A 27036-nucleotide genomic window follows, 5' to 3' on the forward strand; every position below is an offset into this window, starting at 1 on the left:
TCAGCCACCTGTCAGCGGTCTCGACGCCAACGGGCGCCAGGAAGTCGTCCTGTCGTGCATGGCAGAGTTGCTTGTGGTGTGGAGGCTGACGGTGACCCGGGACATCAGCTCATCATGTCCGTGTTCCAAATCTAAAATTCGATCTTAGCATATCCCTGTCCATGCAGTGACTGGTCACCTCGCGAAAGCAGCATCCGAGCTGGGAATGTGTCCACGGAGGTTGAGATGGACCAACCATGAGCGTGGCAATTACACAGCCATTGCTTGTCGAATGTGGAGGCGAGGCGCCACGAGGGCTTGTCGCACAAGCTTGTTGCTGCCCGCATGTCGATGTCCGAGAACAAAGTCATGTCGTCAAAGGGACGAAGTGATGATTCAGATGAGATGCATCGTCTGAGGTATTGTTTGAATATTGGCGACTTTCTTCAGCAGGCCTGGGGCAGGCTCGCTTGGCCCCTCACATGGCAAAATGGTTCTCGGTGAAGTGTCCACGGTCTCGAGGGTAGACGCCTGCAAAAGTCTTGGCCTCTTTCAGCACGAGGTCGCCAATGCCTCGCGTAATGTAATGCCGACCCGACGGATTGCTGCTGTCGTCCTTTGTGATGAAGATCTGATGCGAGGCACTTCTGTCAACCTTGAATGCCCGGCAGTTTGTGGCACGTGCTGTCGATTAAACAGTTTGGCAGGTGCCACGGCTGACGGTTGATCCGACTACCTGCTAGGTTGGTGCCTATTTTTGCGACCTGCAATAACCCAGGTGAGCCAGTGAGTTGCCATTTCCAGGCAAGGTAGGCGTGATTGGTCCAATCCAGAGCGCGCCTGTACCTGGTGAGGCAGGTACGCAAGCACGGAGTGCGGAAGCACAATCCGCTGTCAGGGTACGACAGGAAGGTGCAGGAAGGACGACGCCGGACCTTCCTCAGCTAATTACTTGTCCTGGCCTCATCCTCCATCGTCTAGCATCCATCATAGCAACGGCTCCGCAGTGACTGTATGTTGGTGGCGCGCACTTACCCAAGACAACAACTTCTCCATCGAAAGCTGTCAACCGCGCACTTCTTTCGAACGATGCTGACGTAGCAGTGCGTGCGGACGAAGAAAAGCAGGGGGCCGAAATGATTTCCATGCGTGCGTCTATTACCGCAAGGGGGGCTCCGACGGGGAGGATTCCGTCCGGTTGGTAGCTGACCTTTCATTCCTCGAGGGCGTCCTCCAGCAGCTTACACGGGCAGTGACGACCAAAATATCACGATGAGCGGCCAACGAGGGAGGCCACGGCACTTGATGCCTCCTACAAAGTTTCTCAAGGTTAAAGAATAAAGAAACGCTCTCACCAGGTTGCTGGTCTCTGACACTTGACACTGACACCATGATGGGCGCCTCCCGAGCCTCGTCTCCGCTTCTGGAATGACGACCAGACGACGAGGCACCGGTCGACATTAGCGGCTAAAGATCGTACGACTGCCGTGACGGAGAGTGACGATGAGGGCGCGCCATTCCTCTTTGAGAGACATGTGCCGCACCCAGCCAAGACGTCATAAGCGTGGGTCCGGGGACTAACGATCAAGGGTCACGGCCGGCACTGCGTGAAAAGCAATTCTCCCCACGGCGCTCGATGGAACCACAGCACCTCTCTGCAAGATGGTCGAAAGTCTATCGTCCCGCCTCGAGGATCGACATGCGCTTTGGCAGCCGCCAGCGACAACCGCCGTCGAGGGTGTGCACGCATAACATAACATGCATGCCTGCAACAGTTGAGCCTGTTCATCTTCAGCCGCTCCTCAGTGCATCATTTACGAGGGCAGGAGACGGGAATACGCGCAATGACATGTTGGTCAAGGCGGCCTCTCGAGCCAAAGCACTTGAGAGATCCTTGTATCATCAAATCACCGCCCTGGTTACCCCAAATCCAGTTCACCGTTTTCCAACATGGTAGTCTTATGCAGCCCGCCAGATTTGGGATGCTCAAAAGCCGTGAGGGGTTCCTGTTGTCGCAGGGCCTTGCCTCTCGACCGGTGCATACCGTCGGATATTGGTTGAAGGGGCCAGATGGCATCGTCTTAATGATCACAATACTGCGCAGCGGATTGTCTTTATCATGGCAGAATAGCCTTTGAGCGGACAATACCCGCCGTCTACACTGACGCCTTGACTAGTTTCATGACCGGGCATTTCAAGCGCGCATCGCCCCACGAGTGCCGTTGACGAAGTAGACCACCCCTCCAGCTCAGGCTATATCGAACACGAGCCAGATATAACCTCAGGGATGTAAACATGCGGAGCCTCGTCTTCAGGTCGGAAACGGTGTCGAAAACAAAGTCCGTTGCACTTAATATGTACCTGCCCACGTCCCCCGCTCTTGAGACGATACGATACGGAGCGCATCAATGATACGGGCAAAAAGAGCGTCCCACCTGAACTGAGGGCAAATCTCCATCAACTGCCAACAGCAGCTGGAGCACTGGGTCTTGAGGCGCTGCATCATCCCGCAGCCCACATGAATATGGCACCACTGCTCGGTAATCCCGCACTTGGGCGCTCTTATCTGTCTATCCCTTGAGCGTCATCACCAGTTCAGAGTTCAAGACAACGAGAGCATCTGTGCTTCAGCCAGGGGACATTGGGGTCCGATGCTTCGTGCCAGGCTTCTAGCGTCTTACCCCAATCTGCAGGTAAAAGGGCAAGCCAGCCAGTCAGGCCAGACGGAGCTGCCTCAACCAGCCGCGATTGGTTCGAGAACGAGATCGCCCGTCTTGAGTTGACGAGCAAAGCCTCAGAGGGCCAGTGCGTCTTCGTCTGTTCGCTGATCAGGCCCGCTCTGAGCTGATGATGGTCCCGCAGTGACTTTGAGCGAATCCAGGGGACTGGGAGACCTACCGACCCCGTCTCCTCTAGCGCAGCCCCGGCCCCTGACGGCAGGGATCTCTTGGGATAAGGCCTGTTGGCCCTGCGACACCTCTGCCGTCCGCCATGGCCCGCCCGTCATGGTCCGTCCCAGGGCCTCTCCAGGCATGTTAGGCTGCCTCCTACCGACACCATTCATATCGTGGTGTTGGTGCTGAGTGCCGGATGCTTGGTTTAGCTCGGTCTTCGAGTCTTTCCGTCGGCGCTCGCCCGTGGCTACCTACTCTCCTGCCAGATGTGATCAGCCCATGCGCCAAGACCAACCCATATAGGCTACTGTTCTGTATAGCACAGGTTTCATCAAGATGCTCTCGCGAGTTGGACTCATTCATGACTCTCTTGTCGCGGAGACATTCAGACCCCGCGCTGACTTCCGCACTCGCTTGATGGCACTCTGCCCAGGCATCCCGATCCACCATTGCCTGCCGGCACATGCATGGCGCGCGTGGTTTCATCAAGCATAGCATTGGCAAGGCAGTTGGCTTACTATACAGAAGGCATGTGGTGTCGTTCTGGTGCCCATCCCTCAGTTCTTCTACCGGCAGCGCCACAGGCTCCCAGCCATTGGGACTCGTCCCTTTGTGGAGTGTGACCCAGGACTGAGACGCCTGTGTCGTCGCCATCACGTTGCCAAGAGCAATGGTCTTTGACCATGGTTCGCGCCGCGCCAGTCCCAAGAGGCCAATAACCATCTTGACCTGCTTCGCATTCACGTCATCGGCTCTCGGTCTGTGATGGTGCTGGGTTGTCTGTCGATGAATGTTTCGAGCGTTTACCTGCGGTTAATGGCGGAGCGCACGTTCTCGCAAAAGGCCTTTGTTTTGGAGTCGAGTCTCGGTTCTTTTCCAGATGGGCTCGGAATATTCGAGCCCTGCTAGTCGGATTTTACTCGTTAGTTCCAGTACCGGCGGCCCAGGGAGGAAGGTGTTGAGGCCCTGGACGGTAGCCCGTTGTCCCTCGCACGGATACCGTCCAGTCGTTCCGTGGCATTGCTCGCCTGGACTGGATATGCTGGCTTCGGCTTCCCGTCCCCTAATCTGGATCAGGGATCTGGCTGACGCAAGGCGCCACCCCTGGGTAGGCTACCTGACTCTTGTCACTTCAGGAGGAGCCTCTGCGCTGGGTCCTCTTGGCCCTCCACACGCCCGTCCTTGGGCATGCTCGCGCGGCTTCTGGTGCTCATCCGCCCACCACCCGCCGGCCGCTTGCCGTAACGCCGGCGCCTGGGTCGCCGTGGGGAGGAGCCATGAGCCGTCAAGACATATCAGCCACACACGCCCCCATGCAGAACACACGCCCACCCGGCCCCGTCCCCCGGTCCCCGGCAATCCATCCCTCATCCCTGCGTGCTTCCAGAGCCTGCAGACAGGATCACCATCAACCACCAGTGTTGGACAGTCTTGGAAAGAGAGAGCCGTTGGGTTGGCACCCACGCCATCTTGTACCCGCAATGCCGTTGGTGCCGATGTCCAGCGACTTGGGATCGCTCGACGCCTGCACTAGTATCCGCAAGTCATCCAGCCCGGGCCCATCCTGTTCCATGCAAATAAGGCCACAGATGTTCACCGCACCATACGTGTGGGTGACGGCACCACTCCAGAGAGGCGCCCGGGACTCGCATTTCGCGTGGCGGGCCACTGGCACTGGCACAGCACGGCTCCGTTGGCCGCTCGTTTGGTCCGTCGTCTCGCAAATCTAATGAGCCAAGGCCACGCCGGGCGAGTGAGTCCACGCCTCTCTCCCACGCTGAGGCGCTCGGTGTTAAAGAGCGGCTGTTGACCATCGCCGTGCTGTCCTGGGCTACCAAGTATATCACTTGTTGGCCGTCCTGCTCTCTTCATACTCCCCCTTCTCTCACTTCCCCCTTCTGCACGCTTGTGTCTTGGATCCCGATTCGGTTTGTAAGTCACTCGACTACCGTGGTCCTTCCTCTTCCATCACCCTAGTCTTGAACCGTCACGCCCAACCTTCCCGACAGTTTGGGTCGTGTTAAGATTGGCACCTCATCCATCCATCCCCTCCCCTTCTTCTTGGACCAGCTTGTTCCTGGTTTTCGACTATCCGTATTAGGGCACCGCCGCGCCTCTGTTGTGGCCTGTCTTGGCATCCTTGCCCCCAAGAGAGCCGCGCCGCTGGTGCGATAGTTGTATCCGAGGGCATAGATATCTGCTCCCCTCCCCCACCAGCCGTTGTTGGCTTGTGTTGACCTCAGCTCTTCTCGTCCGCGACCATTATTTTCCAAGTTTAGTTATGCCCCCTTGCTGCAACTCGAGCCACATCGAGTAGCTCTCTCAATGGGTGTCCTACCTGCTCTAGATTCTCGTCCTCACTTGGTTCTCCCCAACACCCCGCCAGACTTGGTGAGTCCAGACGCCTCGTCTTACTCGTCCAACTCGTCATCATCTGCGGACCGACCCTGGATCTCGCCTGCGCCTACATCCCCTTCTATGAATAGCTATGAGAAGCCTTTGACAAACAATATGCCTGCGGATCAGAAGATGGATGGAGAGCAGAACCGGCCGGAGTCCGCCTCTCAAACAGCACCTCGACAACAACTTCCTTCATTAAGTAGCCTCTTCGGTCCGCCGACAGCTCCTAGTCGGCCGATGCACTCGCCTCTCTCGGACCGCACCAGCTCTTTCCCTGCCACTTCTCCCCTGGATCGTCCTCGAGTTCCCTCAGGCGACAGGCAACATCCGACATCCTACTTCCCGCCGACCCTCTCTCCTCCTATATCACAACCTCGCAGCACTTACGACAGCAAATTCGATGCCGACCGCCAGCCACTTCATGCGCTTTCGCGATCATACTCCGGCTCAGGATCGCCTAGGTTTCGCGATGGCGAGCACCCTCGCCCAGAGTCACGCGCTGAGGGGCTTGGAAAGTGGTCGATGCAGCACGAGACCAGCCGGCATGAGTATTCATTAGGATCTCGGGATGGTTCCTTTCGATCACCCCAGGACCAGTTCCGTCTCCACTTTCCAGGACCCAAGGACCGTGTTGTGCCGAGCTATAACGACCAAAGATCTCCTCAAGGGGCACCGAACCCCCCGCCAACTCCGAGCACCACGGCGACCGAGGGTGTTCCCTCTAAGGATGGACTGGGACCCAAGATCTGGACTGGCACTCACTTCTTGCCTCGATTTGTGCGGGCCGCGGAGGTGCCTGGCGAGGGAATGTGTTACTTCTATGACGATGGCAGTCACTGCAAGACAGTGATCGATGGCGAAGCAGTCAACGCCCACTGGGGTGTAACCAAGGCCGGTAAGCCTCGGAAGCGACTGGCGATTGCTTGTGTGACATGCCGCGAGAAGAAGATTAAGTGTGACCCGGATTACCCCCGCTGCGTTCAGTGCGAGAAGTTTGGTCGGGTGTGCAAGTTTAAGAATGCGTAAGTAACATTGGGTAGGAACCGCCTCTGCAGGTCCTGACTTGCTAACGATTTCTTAGACCTCGGGGAGGCCACAATACATCTCCTTCAACCCCCCCTGCCGAGCTTGACGACCTTCGAAAGCTGGGCGGACCATCCAGACAGAACGAGAGCGAGGAAAGCTCCCCTGTGTCACCACGAACCACCATGCGGCCCCCGTCACCAGATGTTGGCTCCCACAAGCGTCTTCGGGTGGGATACGACAGCTATGTTACAACCGGCGAACCAGTTCCCTCGATGGCGCCTGTCGAGCCTCCGAGGCCTCAGTTTCCCATTCATCGACTTCCCGTCGAGCTGCCTCGGATCTCCGAAGAGGTTCTCAACCGAGCCTGGTGCACCGACCCTTCTCTCTCGGACCCCCAGTCTATCCGTACTGTGATTTCCCACTTTTTCGTTCACCTCGACAGCACCATGATCGTTCGATTCATCCCTGAGAACGTTTTCAAGACATGGGTTGTGAACCCGGGGCACCGCAAGTCTCCCGAAGACTTGATGCTCCTCTACAGCATTCTTGCAGTCGGAGTTGCTCTGTCCAATGGCCCGAAGCCTATCGCCTACGAGTACGCCTCGGTGGCTCACTATGCTCAAAAGTTGACCACGGTCAGCTGCCTCCAGCTTGTGCAGACTAGGATTCTACTTGCACTTTACTACCTCTCCATCTCGCGCGTTTCCGAGGCGAGCGAGATGATCTCGGCGGCTGTTGCGACAGCAGCCTGTCTCCAGCTCAACGTCGAGCTCGAAGAGTCAAGGGAGGCTGGACTCTTGACATTCCCCTTTGGGATGAGCAAGGCGGGCTACTGCGAAGCTAGGAGAAGGACTTTTTGGTCTCTGTTCATGTTGGAACGACTTGATGGACACTTCCCTGACCGTCTGGCAATGATCAATGCCGAAGACATTTACACTCGCCTGCCTGCTGACTCGCACAGCTTTGAGCGAGAAGTGGAAGGGTTCTCGCCAATGTTTAACCCCTATGTCTCGAACCTCGCCAGTACCCATGAGCGGGAATTTGGAATCTCGGCGCATCTTGTTGAGATGGTGCACACGTGGTCGAATGATGTGTGCCGAATCTATAGGATGGCACGACGAACTACGTTGATGGAATCAGATTTGGAGTCTTCGCAGAGGATTCTGAAGAGGATTCACGACTGGCGTGCTGCGCTTCCTTCTCGCCTGCTGTTTACGGCTTCAAACCTGGAATCAGCGGCACTGGCAGGAGAGCTTGGTCAGTTCTTGACCATGCACCTCCTATACAACCACGCCATGATCAAGCTCAGCCGCCATACGGTAGCTGCAGCACGTTCGTCGCCACAGACGGCCTCCCTTCACGTGCAGACTTGCTACGAGCACGCGACACAGGTATTGGACATGGTCAAGGCTGTTGTGCGACTCCACCGTGGGGGACAGCAAGTCCTCAGCGCACCAGCTCCGGTCATGGCCATGGTGGTGACAGAGGCAGTTGACGTGCTGACCTCTAGTGGTCGCCTATCTCACCTGGGCGACATTATTGAGAACGTCCACATGGTCCAGGAGGTTGTTCAAGCCATGTGCTCGACTTGGGACGACGTCAGGGGTGCACAGGAGGCGATCGAAGGACGACTTGGAATGCTGCACCGTATTCGAGACCGAGGCAGCCAACCTGCGAGCCCCATCGAAGGCTATCGCATCGTATACAGCGCTGAGGGACGCGAAGACGACAAGAGCCTGCGCTGGCAAATCAACAACCCGATGGAAAAGCTGTATCCCAAGGATATGGACACCATCTATTCGTCACTTATATAAGAGGACGGAACGCATTGTACATGCCGATCCACTGATATCGTTTGTTTCAACACTCGACGGATATATCCATTCATGTTTTTATCATCTCTGCATTTTGCGGCATTGTACGCACGGAGTTTTGGCATGGGAAAGGGAGCATTCTGGTGTTTATGGCGTGGTTGATACTGGGCGGGCGATTTTCGCAAGCAGCCCCTGATGTTTTTTGATACTCTTTTCCCGGGCAGAATACGTCGTGTCTGTCGTTTTTTCTCTTCTCATTGTATCATATTCTCTCACCTCGCACATATGCAGAGGGATTTGGCGTCTTCCCCATGGGCCGAGTTGCTCGGCACGGCTGGGTTGAGAGCAAGGATAGGATTGTGGGACATGAACACGATTCATGTGGCATGATGATGTCCCACGCATCAAGGTATCTGGGGATTGACCCAGGCTCGTTGGAAATACAACTGGTATCCGACAATTTGTTGGATTTGAACACACAAACATGGAGTGCCTCTTGATGTGACTGTTGACTACTGTGCTGAATGAATGACACTGCCGGGGCAGCATGCTCGCCTCTCTCAGGCCACCGAAGGGCGGGGTGAGTGTGCTGGGGCATGGGCATGGCAGGCTCGAAGGGAGCTGAGGGTCGGTTAGAAGCTTTGAGGCAGGGCACGGACTGAAGATTGGGGTCATAGGCGATGCCGACTGGGTATGTCAGTATGGGACGAGATGGATATGGATTGCCGGAGGGGGGAGCTGACAGCGACAGCAGCTGAGCTGTGATAACCGAGGTGGAGGAGGGAGGGGGGAGCGGGGAGACGGAGGCAAGATGGATCTCGCATGACTTGGGTACGAGATGAAGCTATTTCACGTAGTGGTTGGTGTTTTCGAGACGACGAGGAGCCTTTTCCCAAGTTGTCCTTGTTGGTTGGTTCCCCTGTGTGTGTACGTGAGAGTGCGTGTTTATTCGGGAATCCCCCACCGGATATCCGTCAGGTGGTGTTTAGTGCCAGTGACATTGATCTAGCCCCCCAGAAATCCAACATGGAAGAAACGCCTTAATCTCACTACCGTTGATGCCTCTCTATTTTTCAAACTTTGTTGTAAACCCTCTACGTTTTGAAGTGCCATTTGCCGCCCGTGGTTACACTGCAGTTTGTGTTGTCAGACGGCTGGGCCGTATGTTTTTGTTAGAGTGACGGTGGGGTGCGTTTGTGGGAGATGAGATGCGGCTAGCCTGATTTGGAAATACGATGGAACAAGCTCTGCCTCGGAAGCTTCAGGTTGACAAGCGCGTGAGACAAAGACAAGACAACATCGTATCGCCGACTGTCAGCTAGAAAAGGCGCTTCCTGACATCGAGGTTTCATGAGTTTGGGATAATGGACTGCGCCATCTATCGACATGGGTTTTCCCGCTGAGCCTGCTGCTCACCTGCTGGGCGCCAATGGTGAGTTGTTCGACACCCCCTCCCCATCCCTCTCGGCCCCTTTCATACGAGGGAGACATCATGGAGCCATCACCAAGGCCCTCACCTCAGCTTCCGGTGTGGCGCTCGTCTCCATCGTGAAAAAAAGGTTGCCTACTTACTACTCTATCATGCGCTGACACGAACTCTCTCAAAAAAAGGGCCGGTCCATGCTCTTGCATACTCGGCCTCTCCGGGCACATACATCCTCACCGGCTCCGCGGACCGATCCATCCGCCTCTACAACCCATTCCCCAGCACTGCCGTCCCCGGTGAGGACCGCCGCAGCAAAGCCGCCGTGCCTCAGGGCCGTCTCATCCAGACCTATGCCGCTCACGGTTACGAGGTGTTGAGTCTTGCCGTCGCTGCTGACAATGAACGCTTCGTGTCGGCTGGTGGCGACCGAACCGTCTTTCTGTGGGATGTGTCTACTGCCGTCACCACGAGGAGGTTTGGCGGTAATGTTAATGGTCACTCTGCGCGTGTCAACTGTGTGAGCTTTGCTGGCGATGGGGATTCTATCGTCGTGAGTGGTGGGTTTGATACCACTGTGCGGCTGTGGGATACCAAGAGCAACAGCTTCAAACCTATTCAGGTGCTCGAAGAGGCGCGCGACGCCGTGACTTCTCTCGTCGTGCGCGGGCCCGAAGTCGTCGTGGGGAGTGTTGATGGAAGGGTTCGCAGTTACGATATCCGCATGGGTCGTGTGACCGCCGATGTCATAGGTGCACCCGTCACGAGCCTCAGTCTGACACGCGACGGACGGGCAATGTTAGTTGGGAGTCTTGATAATAAGTTGCGACTCATGGACCGCGATAACGGTGCCTGTCTGCGGGCATATACGGATCCTGGATGGAAGAACGAGGATGTGCGGTTACAGGCGCTTCTGGGCGACAAGGAAAAGTACGTTGTCGTCGGTGATGCCATGGCTGGCGAGCCTGCACCTGAAGGGCAAGGGAGGATATGGGCCTGGGACTTATTGACAGGCAAGTTGGCGGCCAAGGTAACGATACCATGGGGACCTGAGGGCATGGAGCCTAGGAAGAAGGTCGTAGGGAGAGACGGGAAAGAAAAGGCGAGAAGCAACATCATCAGCTGTATGGCGTGGAGAGAGGACGGTTGGGGAGATCAGTTCTGCGTCGGTGGAACATCAGGCGTGGTGACGGTATTCGGAGCGTTATAGATGTATATCAAGGCACTGAGGATAATCACGAACGAATCTCACTTTCAGCTTCAACTTGGTTGATCACACGTGGCTTCGTCTATTCTTCAAGTTTCCATCATCGTCAAGGGGGCATATACTCCAACTCATACAAAGAACAAGACTCTCCGTCGCAAAAAAAGTACACCACACAATATTGCTCGACATTTAGTCGTCTCCGCCGGCGCCAACAATGATTAAAACACCGTAAAAATCCCAAACCCTTTTTCCAAATCATATCCACGTGGATTCGTACAAGATTACAATTCCGAGAGGTTGACTCATCAGCCCATGCCAACGTACTTGAACCAGTTGGGGCGACAATCTTCGCGATGTAGCCAGGCTTCACCGTCGGTGAGACGGCCGGTTACGCAGCCCTTGCACTTTGGTGAGTTGGGACAGTTGAAGAAGGGGATATGCTGATATCCAATGTCTCGGAACCTGGGTGAAGCAGTTAGCATAGGAAGTTATAGTGCTGATTGTTCTTGTACGAACCAGTGAATCTTGCTAGAGTCCTCAAACAGACCCAGCGCAATGCTGTGAACGGGAGCATCGCCCCATCGCTCATAAAAGAAACCACCAGCACGGTCGAGGTGGTTAAAGTAGTCCTCATAGGGCTTGCTGCGCCAAAACTCCATGTCTGCAATCTCAAAGTTGCTCCAGAAGTGACAAGTCGAGTAGCCCTGTGCCTTCTTGTTCGTCGACGGCCTACGAGTATCGTCTGTAACCCACTTGACGGCGCTGTTCTCGTGGATGTAGTCGGGGTGCTCGGCGAGGAACTTGACAGTCTCGGGCCACAGCGAGGGCAGGGTCTTGGGGTCGTCGTAGAGGTTGATGGTGAATCCGTACGTCTTGTTGTGGTCGTGCATGTAGCGAAAGACATCATAATCAACGTCGCAGAAGAAGTGCACGTTGGGTTCGACGCGCCAGTAGTAGCGTATGTCCTTGAGGGCCGGGTGCTTGTAGAAGAGGCCGCTGTTCCAACGGCACATCTGGTGGTACGACAGCTTGCGGGCGTACTGCACGCCGTTCTTCTCGAGGATCTTGGCCGACTCGTCAAAGATCTGATTGTCTATCCAAGACGGGGCGTCCCAGTGCTCGGCGGGGATGACCTCTAGTCAAACAATCAGTCATGAATTCCTCCCTTGATAACATTCCGTCTGCCTACCGTAGTTACACTTGGCCTTTGTCGCGGCGCTCGTCTTGCGCTTGAACTCTTCGGTAAAGGGCTTATCGTTGAAAAAGGTCCACGGGTAGTTGAACTTGGAGTTCCATGTGCGCTCGAGGTCGCGCATCGAGCCCACCATGGCGTCCACCTCCTCGTTCCTGACGAGCGCCAGCAGCGTGGCGTCGATGCGCTCCGTCTTCTTTGCGTCGTGCGCATATCTCGGACTCGTTCGATGTAGTACGCCTTCCGGTTCATCGGTGGCTGCGATGGAGGATAGCTTAGTATCTGGTGACGTAGGCTCAAGACTGCGACTTACGATCAAGGTTGGGATCCCGTTCAAAGTTGGAATAGCGCTCTCCAGGACCTGTCAAACCCCAGGAGGGAGCAAATATTTGGAACAAAAAGAAGCACCAGAGAATAATTCCCACGGCGATCAACGCCCGCACCGGCCGCGCAACCGTCATTCTCGTCTCGAAGGAGTGGAATCGCTGTCGGGGAAGAGGATACCGGGGTTCGCTACAAGCAAGCTGACGACCAAAAAGAACAAGAGAAGCTGTTTATCTAGCCATGAGGAGCAAGACAAGCAAACAGCACGATCCCTATAGAGAGCACATACGGCTAGGGAATTGCCTTTGATAATTAACTTTTGTTTGGACAGCAAAATGTAAACAAGAAACAAAGTTGAAGGGATGATGAAAGGGGTTTCGAATAATTGAAGCTGATGTCACGCCAGATGGACCAATCAGGAACAGCGGGAGCTAGTGGAGCCGCTTTGACGCGACGGACGCGCTTCAATGTCATGCCAACGCTTGCTTCCCATCCCCCACCTCGATATAGCTTCATTGTCATGATACCCTCGCCATTTCGATTTGACCATGCGTGAGACATGATAGGCGAGGATGGCTTTTGCTGCGAGGCTGGGTGCTCTCACCGGAGAGTTAGTGGAGGCTATTACTCTGCGATCTGCCGAGGTACGTTTTAACAGACCTTGATGGATCCCTCGTGCTCATGACTATGCATAGACAAACCTTGAACGATTCAAAGCTCAACGTGAAGCAACGCTACGAACCTTGCGGCAGAACCAATATCTTCGGACGAACCAATTCGAAGTCGAACACCAACTCGATGGCCTAGAAGAGCGGTTCCGTGTCAATGGCCGTGAGGCTCTTGCCGACGCTCTCCATGAGAGACGAGAGACACTCCTGGAAACACCCTCAAACTTTCATCCCGAAATTCTATTCTTGCTATTAGAACTCTCGGATCAGCCGACATACTATTCAAAGCTCAGCGACTTGGACTTGCTCAAGATGGGAGAGGACGATGCGGGGCTTCAGCTACGATGGGAAGACATCGCCAAGGAAGATGGTTGGGAAAAGGATGCTGCCATATGGAAGTCCATAAAATACAGCGACAGCTCGGATGATGAGATATACGATGATGACTCTAAGAGTGAGTCCGAGGTCAGCACCGATCCCTCGGAGGTGCAAATTCTCGGCCGGATAGCAGAAGACCTCATCATCCACTCCGAGGACATTGTCCAACTCAACCAGATACGAGATGCTCAGGAATGGCGACATGAGAAACCGACAGACTCGCACGGTCACGCACGAAAGGTCCCCGTGACAGAATTTCACATTACCCGAGAGGTCTTATTCATGCTTCAAGGTCTAGACACGACGCTATTTGGAGAAAACGGCACCGCGAACCCTGCGTTCCAGATGGCGCATCTAGTCTGGGACACTCACCGGGCTCTGATCAGCTACTTTTCCGAGGCGGGAAGACAGCTTGCCGTTTTGCGCAGCTTCATTGAGCGGCCGCAGCGTGCGTCGCATCTACAGGTTTTCCAGGATACTGTGGCCATGAGGCTTCGTGACCTTGACAAAAGGTTGACGAGTATAGAAGCAAAACTTGTTGCTCCCAAGGAAGACGTCATTGTCAGTCTTTTGGCGATCAAGAGGGACCTGGTGTCTGATCTTGAGCCGTTGTATTCGCTATCAAGTATCATCGCTCAGATTCAGGATGTGCCGAATCTGGGCACGTTTCGCTACCTGGAGTTGCTCTTTGACGAAGCCAGCATGGCACAGCTTTCTGGAAAGCTCGACATTTACGAATTTCTGGCACGGATCTTTGTCGAGTGCTTCAATGTCTACCTCCGTCCGATTCGCCTCTGGATGGAAGAGGGCAAGCTCATCCCCGGGGACAAGATCTTTTTCGTCTCAGAAGCGCCGAGTCAAGTTTCTCCGAGCAAGATCTGGCGAGAACAGTTCAGACTCCGTCGATCAGCGGACAGAAAGCTGCACGCGCCAAAGTTCCTCCAGCCGGCGGCTGCCAAGATCTTCAATGCTGGCAAGAATATCGTCATCCTGAAGCGGCTGGGCCGCTGGGTATCGACGAGTTCGGAGTGGACTGTACAGGAGCCTCCGTTGGACTATGAGACTCTATGTCCCAAGGGTCTTGACCTGGCACCCTTTTCGGAACTATTTGATGCGGCATTTGATGGATGGATACAGACTAAGTACAACACAACCTCTACAACACTTCGAAATGCTCTGTTTGAGGAGTGTGGGCTTTGGTCTGCCCTCGATGCCATGGAGCACCTCTATTTCATGTCAGACGGCTCTGCGACTGAGCATTGGACAAGCCACCTGTTTGACAAGCTGGACACTTTGAATACTGGCTGGCACAATCGCTACAGTCTCACAAGTGTGGCACAGGAAGCGTTTACGTCTCTTGTCGACATGACAAGAGTATCTGTGAATGTGACCCCGGGAGGATTGCGCATCCCGGTCCTGTCAGCCCGAGACTCGGTCAAGGCTGCGTTGCCGACCATCAGGGTCAATTATCGACTAGCCTGGCCGATCCGGATGATATTGACTGAAGACAGCAATTCGCATTATGACGCCATCTTTGCACTTCTTCTACAGCTGAAGAGGGCTCTGTATGTGCTGCATAAGCGAAAGCTGCTCGAGTGTTACTGGACAGATGGTGAGAACTGGGATGAAGAGGCGTTCTATTATTCGTTGCGCAACAACCTCCTCTGGTTTTGCACAACTCTTCAGACATATCTCGTGACGCTGGTGCTGGCGCCCAACTGCGCAAAGATGAGACAAGAGATGCGAGGCGCTCACGATGTGGACGCCATGATCGCTGTACATGCTGCTTTCATGAAGCAAGTTGTCGACGAAGCATGTCTTGGGAGCAGGCTGACCCCTATTCGAGAATGCTTCCTCGACATACTTGACCTCGCCATCAAGCTAGAACAAGCGCAGACGGCCAACGCAGCCAAGGAGGCACAGAGAATGCAGCATGTCTCACGGCTCTCAGCCAGAGACCTCTCCCCCACACCAGGAACGCCTGGTCTAAAGTCCAGATACGTCGACAGCAGCGACTCTGACATGGACGAGCCAAGGGGACGGCCTCGGCGGGGGAAGCCCTTCATGGCGGCGCTCAAAGAGATCAAGGCCGACTTTGATAGGCACTTGCGGTTTGTCTGCGGTGGATTGCGGAGCGTGGCGAGGGCGACGAGCGATGTGCAGTCTGCAAAGTGGGATATTCTGGCTGAGATGCTGCAGACGGGATGTCGGGAGGAGAAGATGGGATTTTCGTGATGAATATGATACCCTTGAGCTGATTGACGTCATTTACATGTCGAGATATGAGCCCATGACTTGTTTGTTCTAAGAAAGCCATTGGAATTATGCATGCTTGAAAAGCCCATCTGAGCCGGTCCGTTGTTCGACATGTTGCTGAAGCTCAAGCATTCTCTTAATCTCCATCTGGCTTTATTTTCTCAAGTGACCTCTCAAGGATGGTTATAAAACATGCCCACTGTAATTACTACTCATGAAATAATGAACGATTGTCGATGTTGAACTGCCCGTTTTGTCTACTCCTTGTGGCTGCTTGTGAGGAATCTCTGGGTACAAGCAAACCCAAACAAGCCCCACTCTACCATCATCATCTTCAACACCACAAAAACAACATCACCATCACATCTCAATCATCATCACCTCACTCAACTCAGAAAAATCATAATCAACAAAATGCCCCCTCGCATCCCCACAGAAGCCGACTTCTCCCCCTCCTCCCCTCCCTCCCACACACCCTCCACTTCCCCTCCCCGCCAGAGTCCACCACAACCTTCCTCATCCTCTTCCACGGCCTCGGCGACCACGACGTCCCCTTCGCCTCGTTCGCCCGCAACCTCAACCTCCCCGGCGTCCTCGCCATATCCGTCCGTGGCACAGAGGTCCTCCCGCCTGCGCTTTTAGGCTCTGAGAGACCCGGCTTCCACTGGGGCGACGACTTGGCTGTGGATCCAGGCACGGGGGAGCTTGCTGATGATCCTGGGTTTGAGAGGGCGAGGAGGGCGATTATGGATAAGTTGGTGGGGGAGGTGCTTATTGAAAAGTGTGGGTGGGAGATGAGCGACATCATCTTCTTTGGATTTGGTCAGGGTGGTTCTCTTGCGTTGGGTCTGGCATCTTCTCTCAGACAACCAGCTCGCGTGACCGATATCACCGAAGGCGAGAAGAAGGGATCTCACTTCAAAGGTGTAGTCTCCATCGGTGGACCTTTGCCACAGTCCATGGTGCCTACGATCAGCAGCCGCGAGAAGAGTCGGACAAGCGTGTTGGTGTGTCAACTGGAAGAGGACGCTGTTGACGCGGTCAAAAGAGAGTTTGAGGATGTGAGGGTTGTGCAGTGGAAGAGACGCGAGGTGGCTATGCCGAGCAACAGGGAGGAGGTGCTGCCTTTGATGCAGTTCTTTGCGGATAGGTTAAGGAGCGGTGGGTGGTAGTGGTCAGGCATTGGTGTAATGAGCTCAATTATGAAGACTAGGGATACGGGATGCTAAATACTATATGTGAATATATTCAAACGTTCTTCTGGACAGGATGCTCTCAGTTGAGTCAGTTCCGAGGCCGAAAACGAGCTTAGTATTCGATGTTAAACACAATGTCAATCTTGGTTCAAGAAAAGGAGAAAGCCTAGAAGGCAAAACAAGTTTTACACAATCCCTTCTAAGTATTCATTTGACTTGCATGTCAAGATATGCCTAGTTGGTATAAATGTCTGTCGAATAACCTATCTACTCCATTCAAGATAGAAGTACATGCAACCAAACACAAACATTTTTGTCGTCAAGAGAGTGTCGTAAAACCAGCCTCAAAAGACTGGCGAGAAGCATGGTATTCGTCCCTGAAACGTGACTACCCAACGCCAGTACCTAGTGTAAAGGACAGTGATCCGTGGTATAAGCAGTAAATGCACAAGCATAAGTGTCCAAACAGACGTGTATCATGATCAACGCCGGACCAGCAGGTCTCTTTCCAGGCTTCGAGCCTTGACCCGTGACGGACCCGGCCTCATCTTCTGCCACTCGCCATCTGCCGTCCAGGTGCCGGCCTTGGTATAGTCGCCACTGTCGCTGCCATCCATGTACGCAAACCTAAAATACTCTGGCAGATCCAGGGTGTTGTTTCTCTTCCAGACGAAGCTACGCTCCTGGTCTTCGTCGCCAAAGTACGACCTGAATCGTTCCACGTCGTTGACCAAGATGCTGATGCCGTCAAACATCTGGTCTGGCGGCTCCTCCCACTTGAAGGTGATGGTCGACAGGGTATCCGTGCTGTTGGCAAGGTCGATGACCGGTGTGGGAATCACAGGGAGACGAGTGCCCTTTTGCGCGTCGCCCTGCAGCTCTTCCGACGTCTGCAGCACCGGATCAAAGCCCCATCGCGCGATGCCGGCGATGAAGAGGCCAACCAGAAGCCCCTGGAACAGTAATGATGGCCGTGTTTGCATGCTTGTCCCCGGTAATAGGAGGAGAGCAAGGATGTAATGGTGAAGTCGTAAGCTGAGCTTTGGGATGACAAGCGAAATGAGAATAGAACCCACAAACAGTGCGTAGAGCTTCAGATACTTGATGAGGCGTCCTTCTTGCCTAAAGAACCACACCTGCATCGAGATGATGACGATCAATAGGAGGATGATCATGGCCAGGGCGGCTCTAGCACCCGGCTGCTGGTCGAGATCGTGCTTGTTGAGCCTCTGGATAGGGATGAAGCTGAGCGTGTAGTTCTCCATGGCTCCCACCCAGCAGGCGCCCAACCAGAGAATCGTCTTTTCGACCTGGGCTGTAAGACCACGCAGAGTCCGCCGGATGCCCATCCTGTCGTACATGACCCAGGCGCAAAACATGGCGGGCAGGAACTTGCCGATCAGGTTGGAGAAGAGGGCCGGCACTCTTGAGTACGGGGGCGGGTTCGAGGCCATGCCGACAGTCCAGAAAACACCGATGAACGTCGGGAAGTAGAACAAAGCCGGCGAGTTGGTGAAGAGCGAAAGGAGACCAGTAAAGACGGCCGAGATAGCCAGCAGAGCCCATCGCATGTCGGCCGCAGAACATTCAATGCCTTGAGCGAAGCGGAAGGAAAGCGGAAAGTACGAGTCAAAACCTACGCTTTTGATCCCGTTGCGGTTTGTCGAGACATAGTTCTTATCGCGACCGACCAGCTCAACCACGCCGCAGCCTCCTCTTGCGTTGGAGATGACACCGGCGTGGATGGCAGCTCCACAGACAAACGAGTCTCCGCGGTAGACGGCATCGTCATCTCCATTTGTCGAAGGACCTCCCACGACCATGGATCTATAGATGACCTCTTGATCCCCCACAGCTCTGGGGTTCAGGACGTGATAGGCCTCGCAATTGGCGGTACACTTGAACGGAAACCCAGTGCCGTTAAAGGGACGACAGTCGCTTCCGTCAATGCCGCACAGGTTTCCTGCTCCCCAGTATGTAACGCCGCAGCCGATAGTCTGAGGCCTGCCCCAACCCTCAATCTCGCTGGCGAGGGTGTCCTTGCGCTTGACAAGCGCAAACGTGACGACCCATATGGAGAGATAGAAAAAGACAAGCCAAGCGCGGTGCTTGAACTTGGGGATGAATCGTTCGACGAGCCAGAGAGGGTACTCTTGGACAATCGGGAAGAAGGGCTTAATGCGATGAGGCTGGGGACTCGTAGGGCCGCGAGACCACTTGGTGACCTTTTTCCAAACTCGACGGACGGGGTACGGTACCCATCTCCAGCGCTTCCATGATCCCTCGTCCTGTATGAAGCGCGGCGTAGGGGGATCGTTGTCGTCGATCTCTAGGTTCGACTGTGTCTCGAGCGGTGCGTCCGGATGGCCTGCATCGGTTGGTCGCGTGCCTCGTTCTCGTTGTTGGTCTCTCTCGCTCTCGCTGTCGGTGCCACTGACGGGCCTGACTTCGATGTCGACTTCGTCGTGGCCGGCCATTAGAGGTTGTGATTCTTCCTCGTCATAACCCACCATGGCTTGTGGTCTTGTTAAGAAGTAGAGGAAGAGGCGGAGAAGCAGCGGAAGCAGGAGAGAGTCGCCTCAGCCCGCCTTCTTGGCGATGGCGTGGACTTGGACTGAGGGTTTGCCTTTCCGGAGTACCCGATGCCCGCCCAGCGGAGCCAGTGGGTGGAGAATCTCACTGATCTTATCGCCGAGCGACCCCCTTGTCAGCCTCGTGTTCGTTCCAGATGCACCTTTAATGGGAACGCGGGGCAGGTGAGGATGGAAGGAAGGTAAGGTGAAGCAGTGGCTGTATCGCATGAATTGCGTGCTATCCACCCAAACGACGATGCCCTCAGAATATTGATACTTGCCGCGCCTTTGTCACTCGCAAAGTGTTGCAAATGTTTGTCTGCCGTAAGCTTCCATTGGCTGACCTTGCCTTCTCCCTCGCGGGCCGGGGTGTAGCTCCCGCCCGAAGTCGGGGTCCCAAGAAAGCAGGTACGAGGCGCCGTGTTCGGGTGCCTGCCTGCCCTGTCCTGCGCCACAAGCCACCAGATGTCGGATCATCTTCGGCGATTGGGGGCACTGTGAGCACAGTGCGCACCGACACTGACATGAATGGCGATCGATTAATCCTTGTCCAAACTCCAAGAAGCATCTCGTGAGGATCGGGACCTGGTGCTTTGACTCAGCGATAGACAGAGCGACTGCGACTGGTTGTTTCTATTCTTCTCATTTGGTTTATTTTATTCTTTCTGGTTATTATCCCGGGACGATATTACACAATCTCGCCAATCTCAGTTGACAAACTTTCTTCACGTCAATCTGACTCAACCATGACAAGATGACCCAACCTGCTACTGGAGACTCACAGCAGGAATCGACCCTCACAATGTTCGAGCTACTCAAGCCAGCTGTTGCTGATGTCGGAGTCGCCCGACTAGGGCGTCTGGCTTTTGCCAGTCGCAGGGTTATGGAGACGCCAAACTATGCCGCTGTGGCATCACGAGGAGTCATTCCTCACCTGACGCCAGACAATGTTGCTAAACACACATCATTCGATGCGGCCTACTTGGCCATTGAAGATTGTATGAAAATTCAAGTTTTTTTGTGAAACAATACTAACTTGAAAAATAGTTCTCGAGAAAAAAGGAACCCCCTATTCTTAAACTGAACCCTGCAACACCTCGAAATCTTCAGAGCTTCACTTCTTTCCCGTCAGATCGAGCCCTAGTCCTGGGCCCAAGACGTTTCCCGGCGGTCACGACACCCGTCGGCAATGGGGCCCACCATCTCAGCATCTTCACCTCCACGGGGTTCCGCAATCTCACCATTCCCGAGTTCGCCAAGACCATTGAGCTTACACAACCTGACATTGCCATCCCGCCTGCAGACCTCTTCCACACCAGCACCACTCCTCAGTCTAAGCGCCAGGTTCGCATGGTTGAACGGACCGAAGAATGGGTTGAGGAATTCTTTCACTTGCTGGACCCCCAGGGCCGCCTCAAGGATATGGGCGTTTCCGTATTCGCTCCCGTACTTCCTGTCGAATACCCTATACAATGGGACTACCTGAGATTCCTCGCCGAGGATGTGAGAGAATCTCTTTCAGGTTTGGCTGTATACGATGTCAATCTTGTGCCTGAACTTGTCAACTATCCGCCTCTTGTGGCATTGCCACGATTGTCCTTTGGCCCGTCCAAGACGCCCCAGGATCTGCTCCGGCAAATATCCCTGGGCATCGACGTATGCACGGTACCCTTCCTCAATACCGCCTCTGACGCAGGAATCGCCCTATCCTTCACGTTCCCGCCCCCAGACACCTCCAGTGTACAGCCATTGGGCGTTGACATGTGGTCGGAGGACCACACAATATCCCTGCAGCCTCTGGTTGACGGCTGCAAATGCTACACTTGCACCAACCATCACCGGGCATTTATCAAGCATCTCTTGAATGCAAAGGAAATGCTTGGATGGAATCTCCTTCAGATTCATAACCACTCTGTTCTCAGCACCTTCTTCAAGGGCATCCGAGAAACCCTGAGCCAGGGTACAGAGAAGTTTGAGGAGCTCAGCAAGAAGTTCACCGCCGCTTACGAGCCTGAAGTCCCAAGAGGAACAGGCGAGAGGCCTCGTGCCAGGGGTTACCACTTCAAGAGCATTGCTGGTCAGACCAAGATCAACGAGCCCAGCTGGCAGGCGTTCGAGAGCGATGACAGCCCCCACCCCGAGGCGATTGCAGAGCCTGCTGCGTCTGTCAACGTGCCTCCCGAGGCCCTGCTTGGTAGTGGGGTTGCACCGGGCCTGGAGAAGTGAAGGGACTAATGTACCCATCCGTTCATGTCAGGCACTGCGTTGCAATAGGGTCATCCGGTAGGCTGGTTCGGCCCACCCTGGACCGCATCTCTCGAGCATTGTAACATGGCGATGTGATCGACAAGCTGTCAAGTTATGCTTGATAGTTGAGTTGGGAAACAATGCTCGAGCCATGACATCCCCGGGCGAGTTACGGGATAGGCTTTGGACCACCGACAAGCCAATCGATGGATATGCGGACCAACCTCCTCGCCTTTACCAGGTCAAAAGTGTGCAAGCGGGAGTTCAGGAGACACCCGCCATTCCTCGCCTTTTTACATCTGAGAATACTTCTCATGTGTGACTACCGAAGCCGATACCTAGTTATTATCAATGCACGCTGCTCTTCATGTCGTTCAACAATATCGGTCGCCGTTGTGAATTATTACCGGAGGATGCATGATGGGGCTCCAAGTCGAGAAGTCCCTTACACGTGCAGAAACAAACTGTTTGGGTGTCTTGCAGAAGTGGAGGATGCTAATTACGTCTTGGTGCCGATGAATTTTCGTCCAGACATGTCCAGTTAATTCCGAATCCGCAGCACGTGGAACAAGAGTAAAGCTGAACCAGGCAACACCGGCCGGTACGAGTCGACACTGGTGTGAAGTCAATATGGCGAGATATCATGACAACCCGTTCCACTAACGTCATGGCGGGGATGAAGGAACGGTTGGCGTTACTCGTTCCGAGCCAACGCCACTGACGGCAAGAGAAGACCGGGGCGTCAAAAGGCCTCGAGAGGCGCCGCTTCAGCGCGAACAAACAAACTCGGTCGTCAAGTCCGATAGAGTTGAGTTAAGGATCAAGCTTGTTAAGCTTGGATGTCTGGGGATGTGTGGCACCGCGGGAGCAGGGGTTGAGCCACCAATCAGGGACTCGAGTTTACCCACGAGCGGCATTTGAGCAACTTGTAGGAGGCATATCTGGACCCTTGTCATGCATGTCGCGGCTTTTTGACTACGATCTTATCTACGAGTGGAGGAGGAAACTGCATCGGCGGGCTCGGGGCGCCAAACCAGGGTTGGCAGTCTGTTGCTTCTCCCCTGGTCGAGCTTGAGCTCGGTGAACGACTTGGGGCATGAACCCCCCGTTCACAGGATTGCCAAGGACCGACGATGGCGCGGAGGTGCCGTTCACCACGTCCGGCTGTGGTCCGTCATGGCACCTGGGGCCGACGGCGAGGGCTGATTGACCTGCTCTACTTGCAGCAACGGCATGGATCCCCGCTGTTAACCATCGACAACAGTCACCGAATCGACTCGACAAGCACTGACGGGTCTTTTGCCAACGGCGGGGCCGGTAGAGCTTACACACGTGCCAGCTTCGCTCATCATGAGGCGCCAATTGCTCCTCTGGTGCAACGGTGCTGTAGCACTTTTGCTTCCCAACCCGATGGAACTGGTCGCACGCATCATGTCGATCCAAACCAAGTCGGTGCTGGATCATGCTCATCTCCCGGGCGCAATTGGCCAAGGGTGAGCTGATATTGGCCAGGACCGTCCAAGTCTCGTCCACCTTGCCCACAGAGGAAGGCGGCCGTTGCATGACATGGGGAACCAGCTGCTTGCTGTAAACATGGTGCTCCGGGGACGGAGATGACTTCCGGACAGAAGAGAGCTGCAGCTATCCACGTGGGATCGTCGGGTTGATGTTCCCGCCAAAGTTAATATAAATGATGTAGCTCCCGCAAACTCTGAGCTTGCTTGGAGCTCCCCTCTCAAGCTGCCTCAGCTCGTTACTCTTGAGTCAACCCAAGGAAAAGCTCAAGCTTGCCGCAGCCTCACCACAATGGTCAAGCTCAACGCCATTGCCGCCCTTGCGGCCTCGCTCTCTGCCGTCTCGGCGCAGACCTACCAGCGACTGGGCACATGCCCCAAGCTCGGCTGTGTGCTGCCCCCCGACCAGAGCGACTTCCTCCCCGGCCAGCTCTTCGACCTCCGCGTCGAGGTTCACGCTCCCGTCAACGGCTCCGAGGCCGCCCACAACGGCAAGCCCGACCAGAAGTTCAAGGTGACCATCGCCAAGGACGGCGGCAAGCCCAAGGACTTTGCAAAGGCCTTCGACATCGAGGAGCCCAAGGTCGAGACCTGGGACTTTTCGTGGTATGAGGACCTGTTTGCCGAGGACGAGGACAAGCCCACCATTGTCAACGTCGCTTCCAAGGCCTACCGCAAGCTCGCTATCTACGAGCCCGGCAAGTACACCGTCACACTCAACTACTACAATGGCGAGAAGACCACTGCCGAGTGGACTGTCCGCGAGCTTCACCCCAAGCGCAAGGCCAAGAACGTCATCTTCTTCATTGGTGATGGCATGACCACCAACATGGTAAGTGTTGCGACGGCTGTCAAGGCGAATTGGAAGCTTACAATTGCCAGATCACTGCTGCCCGTCTCCTCGGACACAAGAGCATCAACGGCAAATACCAGACCCTCATGAAGATGGACGAGTTCCCCGTCCTGGGCCACCAGATGACCCACTCCATCGACAGCTACATTACCGACTCTGCCAACTCGGCCTCTGCCCTGTACACTGGCCACAAGAGCACTGTTAACGCTATGGGGTTTGTGATTCGCTCAAAGCTTTTGGAGTACAAGCTAACCTGGCCTCAGTGTATACGCTGACTCTTCCCCCGATCCTTTCGATGACCCCAAGGTCGAGACCATTGTCGAGATCTTCAAGCGTATCTGGGTAAGTCTGAGAAGCCAATTGACTTGATATCTTGCTAACGAAGCCAAGGGCGGTGCTTGGGGCGCTGTCTCTACTGCCTACCTCGCTGATGCCACCCCCATTGCCCTCACTGGCCACACCCGTGCCCGTAGCCAGTATGGTCCTCTGATTGACCAGGCTCTCCACGGCAACACCAATTACTCCTGGACCAACCACGGTGGCCCCGATGTCTTCTTCGGTGGCGGTGCCGAGCAGTTCTTTGCCGGCGAGGAGTCGTTCCAGGGCAAGGACTACTACAAGGAGTTCCAGAAACAGGGATACACCGTCAGCATGAACAAGACCTCTCTCCTTGCCGCTGACAAGAGCAAGAAGGCCCTCGGTGTCTTCTGCCAGAGCAACCTCCCCGTCTGGCTCGACCGGAACGTCTACAAGGACAACCTCAAGGGCCTTGACAACAACCCCACCGGCGGCGAGGGTGACGCCACTGACCTGCCCGGCCTCAAGGAGATGACCCTCAAGGCCGTCGATATCCTCAGCACCCGTGGCAAGGACAAGGGTTTCTTCCTCATGTCCGAGGCTGCCTCTGTCGACAAGCAGATGCACGCTCTTGACTACGACCGTGCTCTTGGTGACCTTCTCGAGCTCGACGACACTATTCGTGCTACCATTGAGAAGCTCAAGAAGCTCGATATCCTCGACGAGACCCTCGTCATTGTCTCTGCAGACCACGGCCATGGCTTCGAGTAAGTTTCATGTCTAGATCTGGATATCAACATGCTAACAATTCTAGTGTCTGGGGTTCTGCCGACACTAAGTACCTCGCTGAGCAGGAGGACGACCGTGACAAGCGCCGTGCTATCGGTGTCTACCACAACTCTGGCGAGTCTCAGTACACCAAGAAGGCCAAGGGTCTCGAGTACGGCACTGGCCACACTTTCCCCGTCAACTGGGAGCCCCGCTACGCCATCGCCGGCGGTGTTGGTGCTGCCCCTGACCACCGCGAGGACTACAAGGTCCGCAAGAACGGTCCCCGCAAGGCTGCCGTCGAGCTCAAGGACGGCGACTACTACGTCAACCCCAAGGACTCTCCCAAGGGCTTCGTCGTCAACGGCACCCTCCCCACCGGCGAGTCCCAGGGCGTCCACTCGCTGACCGACGTTCCCGTCTACGCCTGGGGTCCCTGCCAGGATACCTTCAGCGGCACCTTTAACAACGTCGACATTTTCTACAAGATTGCCAACTGCCTTGGTCTTGCTCAGGGCAAGGGCCGCGGTGCTCATTCTTGCAACCTGTAAAGAGTTTAGTGGTGGTGGTGGTGGATTTATGACGAGATGAACGATGTGTATTGTAGATGATAAGCGATGATAGAGATGCAAGAGCTGCGTGACATAATGGGGACGATACTTAATGAAAAGATGAAACCTTTTGGTTTCTGTACATCTTTTGCAATGGTTCGAGTTGAGATTTGATTGAGGATCAACTAGCCAGCTAGTACAGATTCCTTCTGATGCCCCCTGGCAGTACCATGCCATCCATGTCATGCAGTATTCCATATGCCCTTCATATCGTGAGAAAGCCTAAACCGATTCCGATCGTCCCCTCAAAAGTCGTTAATCGTAACTCGTGGTGTCTCCAAGCCACGGTCCCAGCCCGTCTGCTAGCACGCCGGGTGCTGCTTAGTAGTGGTAACGAGGTGTTGCTTAGTAGTAGTACTGCTTGCCAATGCTGCTGGGGGATCGCTAGTCCTCAGCGTCGAGGCCAAGTTGGTCGACAAGACCCATGACACCGTTGACGTCGGCGGTCTCGGGGTCGTCGTGGTCCTCGGGGCGGAGACATTCAGCGTTCATCCAGATGGTGTGGACATTGACGCTGTGGGTGTCTCTGCGCAACTTCTGAACCTCACGACAAGAAACGCCTCCGGCAATGACCAGCTGCATCTCGTCAAGACGTTCGCACATTGAGACCAGGCGTTCGACGTGGGTGTTGAAGTAACCATGGCCACCACCCGTCATGACGCCCTTGAAGCCGAGCATGTTGATCTGATGGAGGGCGTCTTTCCACTCACCCGTGTCGAAGAAGTGGTCAAAGGCGCGGTTGAAGGTGCACGGAAAGGGCTTGGCTATCTCGATGAGGTGTCGGCAGTACGATCGGTCAACGACAATCTTGTTCCTATCCTGGACGCTCCTGTTGTCGTTGCGTCGAAGGCAACCAAAGACAAAAGAGTCGCCGCGGATGGGATTCATGACGCCGGCTTGCTTAAGCTCACGGATGGCGTCGCACATCTGAGCAAATTCCTGGTTGGTGTAGATGTAGTCTTGTTGTTCGCCGAAGCCCGGCTTCGGAGCGGCACGGGGCCGGATGGTGCAGTTGATGGGGATGAAGACATTGTCCTTGAGCCCGCGAAGCTCTTGGACAGTTGGAGTGAGGCCGCCATCCGACTGAGAACCCTTGCGGCTGAGAAGGAGGCGCTTGGCTCCATACTTTGATGCTTGAATGCCGTTATCGGTGCCGTAGACGGACACCTCGAGAGGGATGGGCTTGGGGAACTTGTCGTTGGATGGGGGAGCCATGGTTGATGGATTGATGGGTTGATGATGGATTTGGGAGAGAGGGATGACGTTTTGAAGAGGAAAAGAGAGAAGGAGAGGAGTTTGTCATCTCCTATCTCGCTGATATCTGTTTCATGAATGATGCCATTTTCGGAAAACGGAGTCGTGACTTATACAGGAGCTGACCTGCCATTGTTGTTCGTTTGAGGAGCCAACGGAAGA

General features: G+C 54.9%; 9 protein-coding genes across 9 annotated transcripts; 5 read left to right on the top strand and 4 right to left on the bottom strand.

The window, feature by feature from the left end:
- Nucleotides 1-5198: 5198 nt before the first annotated feature.
- On the top strand, nucleotides 5199-8113 carry MRS44_012682 (uncharacterized protein; the record flags this gene model as incomplete). The annotated part of the gene is made up of 2 exons (XM_046269390.2): nucleotides 5199-6295; nucleotides 6355-8113. The coding sequence occupies 2 exons, from the start codon at nucleotides 5199-5201 to the stop codon at nucleotides 8111-8113; spliced, it is 2856 nt and encodes a 951-aa protein (XP_046132853.1).
- Nucleotides 8114-9499: 1386 nt separating this feature from the next.
- Nucleotides 9500-10746, top strand: MRS44_012683 (uncharacterized protein; the record flags this gene model as incomplete). The annotated part of the gene is made up of 2 exons (XM_046269389.2): nucleotides 9500-9545; nucleotides 9725-10746. 2 exons carry the CDS (start codon nucleotides 9500-9502, stop codon nucleotides 10744-10746), a joined length of 1068 nt encoding a protein of 355 aa, XP_046132852.2.
- Nucleotides 10747-11048: 302 nt separating this feature from the next.
- On the bottom strand, nucleotides 11049-12396 carry MRS44_012684 (uncharacterized protein; the record flags this gene model as incomplete). Its single annotated transcript, XM_046272715.2, has 4 exons — nucleotides 11049-11205; nucleotides 11260-11878; nucleotides 11933-12193; nucleotides 12249-12396. 4 exons carry the CDS (start codon nucleotides 12394-12396, stop codon nucleotides 11049-11051), a joined length of 1185 nt encoding a protein of 394 aa, XP_046132851.1.
- Nucleotides 12397-12831: 435 nt separating this feature from the next.
- MRS44_012685 (uncharacterized protein) lies at nucleotides 12832-16733 on the top strand (the record flags this gene model as incomplete). The annotated part of the gene is made up of 3 exons (XM_046276071.2): nucleotides 12832-12903; nucleotides 12955-15416; nucleotides 15998-16733. The coding sequence occupies 3 exons, from the start codon at nucleotides 12832-12834 to the stop codon at nucleotides 16731-16733; spliced, it is 3270 nt and encodes a 1089-aa protein (XP_046132850.2).
- Nucleotides 16734-17239: 506 nt separating this feature from the next.
- Nucleotides 17240-19270, bottom strand: MRS44_012686 (uncharacterized protein; the record flags this gene model as incomplete). Its single annotated transcript, XM_046269387.2, has 1 exon — nucleotides 17240-19270. One exon carries the CDS (start codon nucleotides 19268-19270, stop codon nucleotides 17240-17242), a length of 2031 nt encoding a protein of 676 aa, XP_046132848.2.
- An 814-nt stretch (nucleotides 19271-20084) lies between these two features.
- On the top strand, nucleotides 20085-21556 carry MRS44_012687 (uncharacterized protein; the record flags this gene model as incomplete). The annotated part of the gene is made up of 2 exons (XM_065618878.1): nucleotides 20085-20328; nucleotides 20463-21556. The coding sequence occupies 2 exons, from the start codon at nucleotides 20085-20087 to the stop codon at nucleotides 21554-21556; spliced, it is 1338 nt and encodes a 445-aa protein (XP_065474950.1).
- A 1008-nt stretch (nucleotides 21557-22564) lies between these two features.
- Nucleotides 22565-23140, bottom strand: MRS44_012688 (uncharacterized protein; the record flags this gene model as incomplete). Its single annotated transcript, XM_065618879.1, has 1 exon — nucleotides 22565-23140. The coding sequence occupies one exon, from the start codon at nucleotides 23138-23140 to the stop codon at nucleotides 22565-22567; it is 576 nt and encodes a 191-aa protein (XP_065474951.1).
- Nucleotides 23141-23383: 243 nt separating this feature from the next.
- MRS44_012689 (uncharacterized protein) lies at nucleotides 23384-25560 on the top strand (the record flags this gene model as incomplete). The annotated part of the gene is made up of 5 exons (XM_046278510.2): nucleotides 23384-23923; nucleotides 23974-24158; nucleotides 24208-24286; nucleotides 24335-25008; nucleotides 25056-25560. The coding sequence occupies 5 exons, from the start codon at nucleotides 23384-23386 to the stop codon at nucleotides 25558-25560; spliced, it is 1983 nt and encodes a 660-aa protein (XP_046132846.2).
- A 444-nt stretch (nucleotides 25561-26004) lies between these two features.
- Nucleotides 26005-26835, bottom strand: MRS44_012690 (uncharacterized protein; the record flags this gene model as incomplete). The annotated part of the gene is made up of 1 exon (XM_046281111.2): nucleotides 26005-26835. The coding sequence occupies one exon, from the start codon at nucleotides 26833-26835 to the stop codon at nucleotides 26005-26007; it is 831 nt and encodes a 276-aa protein (XP_046132845.1).
- Nucleotides 26836-27036: the final 201 nt, after the last annotated feature.

Source organism: Fusarium solani (genome assembly GCF_023522795.1).
Source record: "Fusarium solani strain SB1 chromosome Unknown bctg00000008, whole genome shotgun sequence".
Taxonomy (NCBI): domain Eukaryota; kingdom Fungi; phylum Ascomycota; class Sordariomycetes; order Hypocreales; family Nectriaceae; genus Fusarium; species Fusarium solani.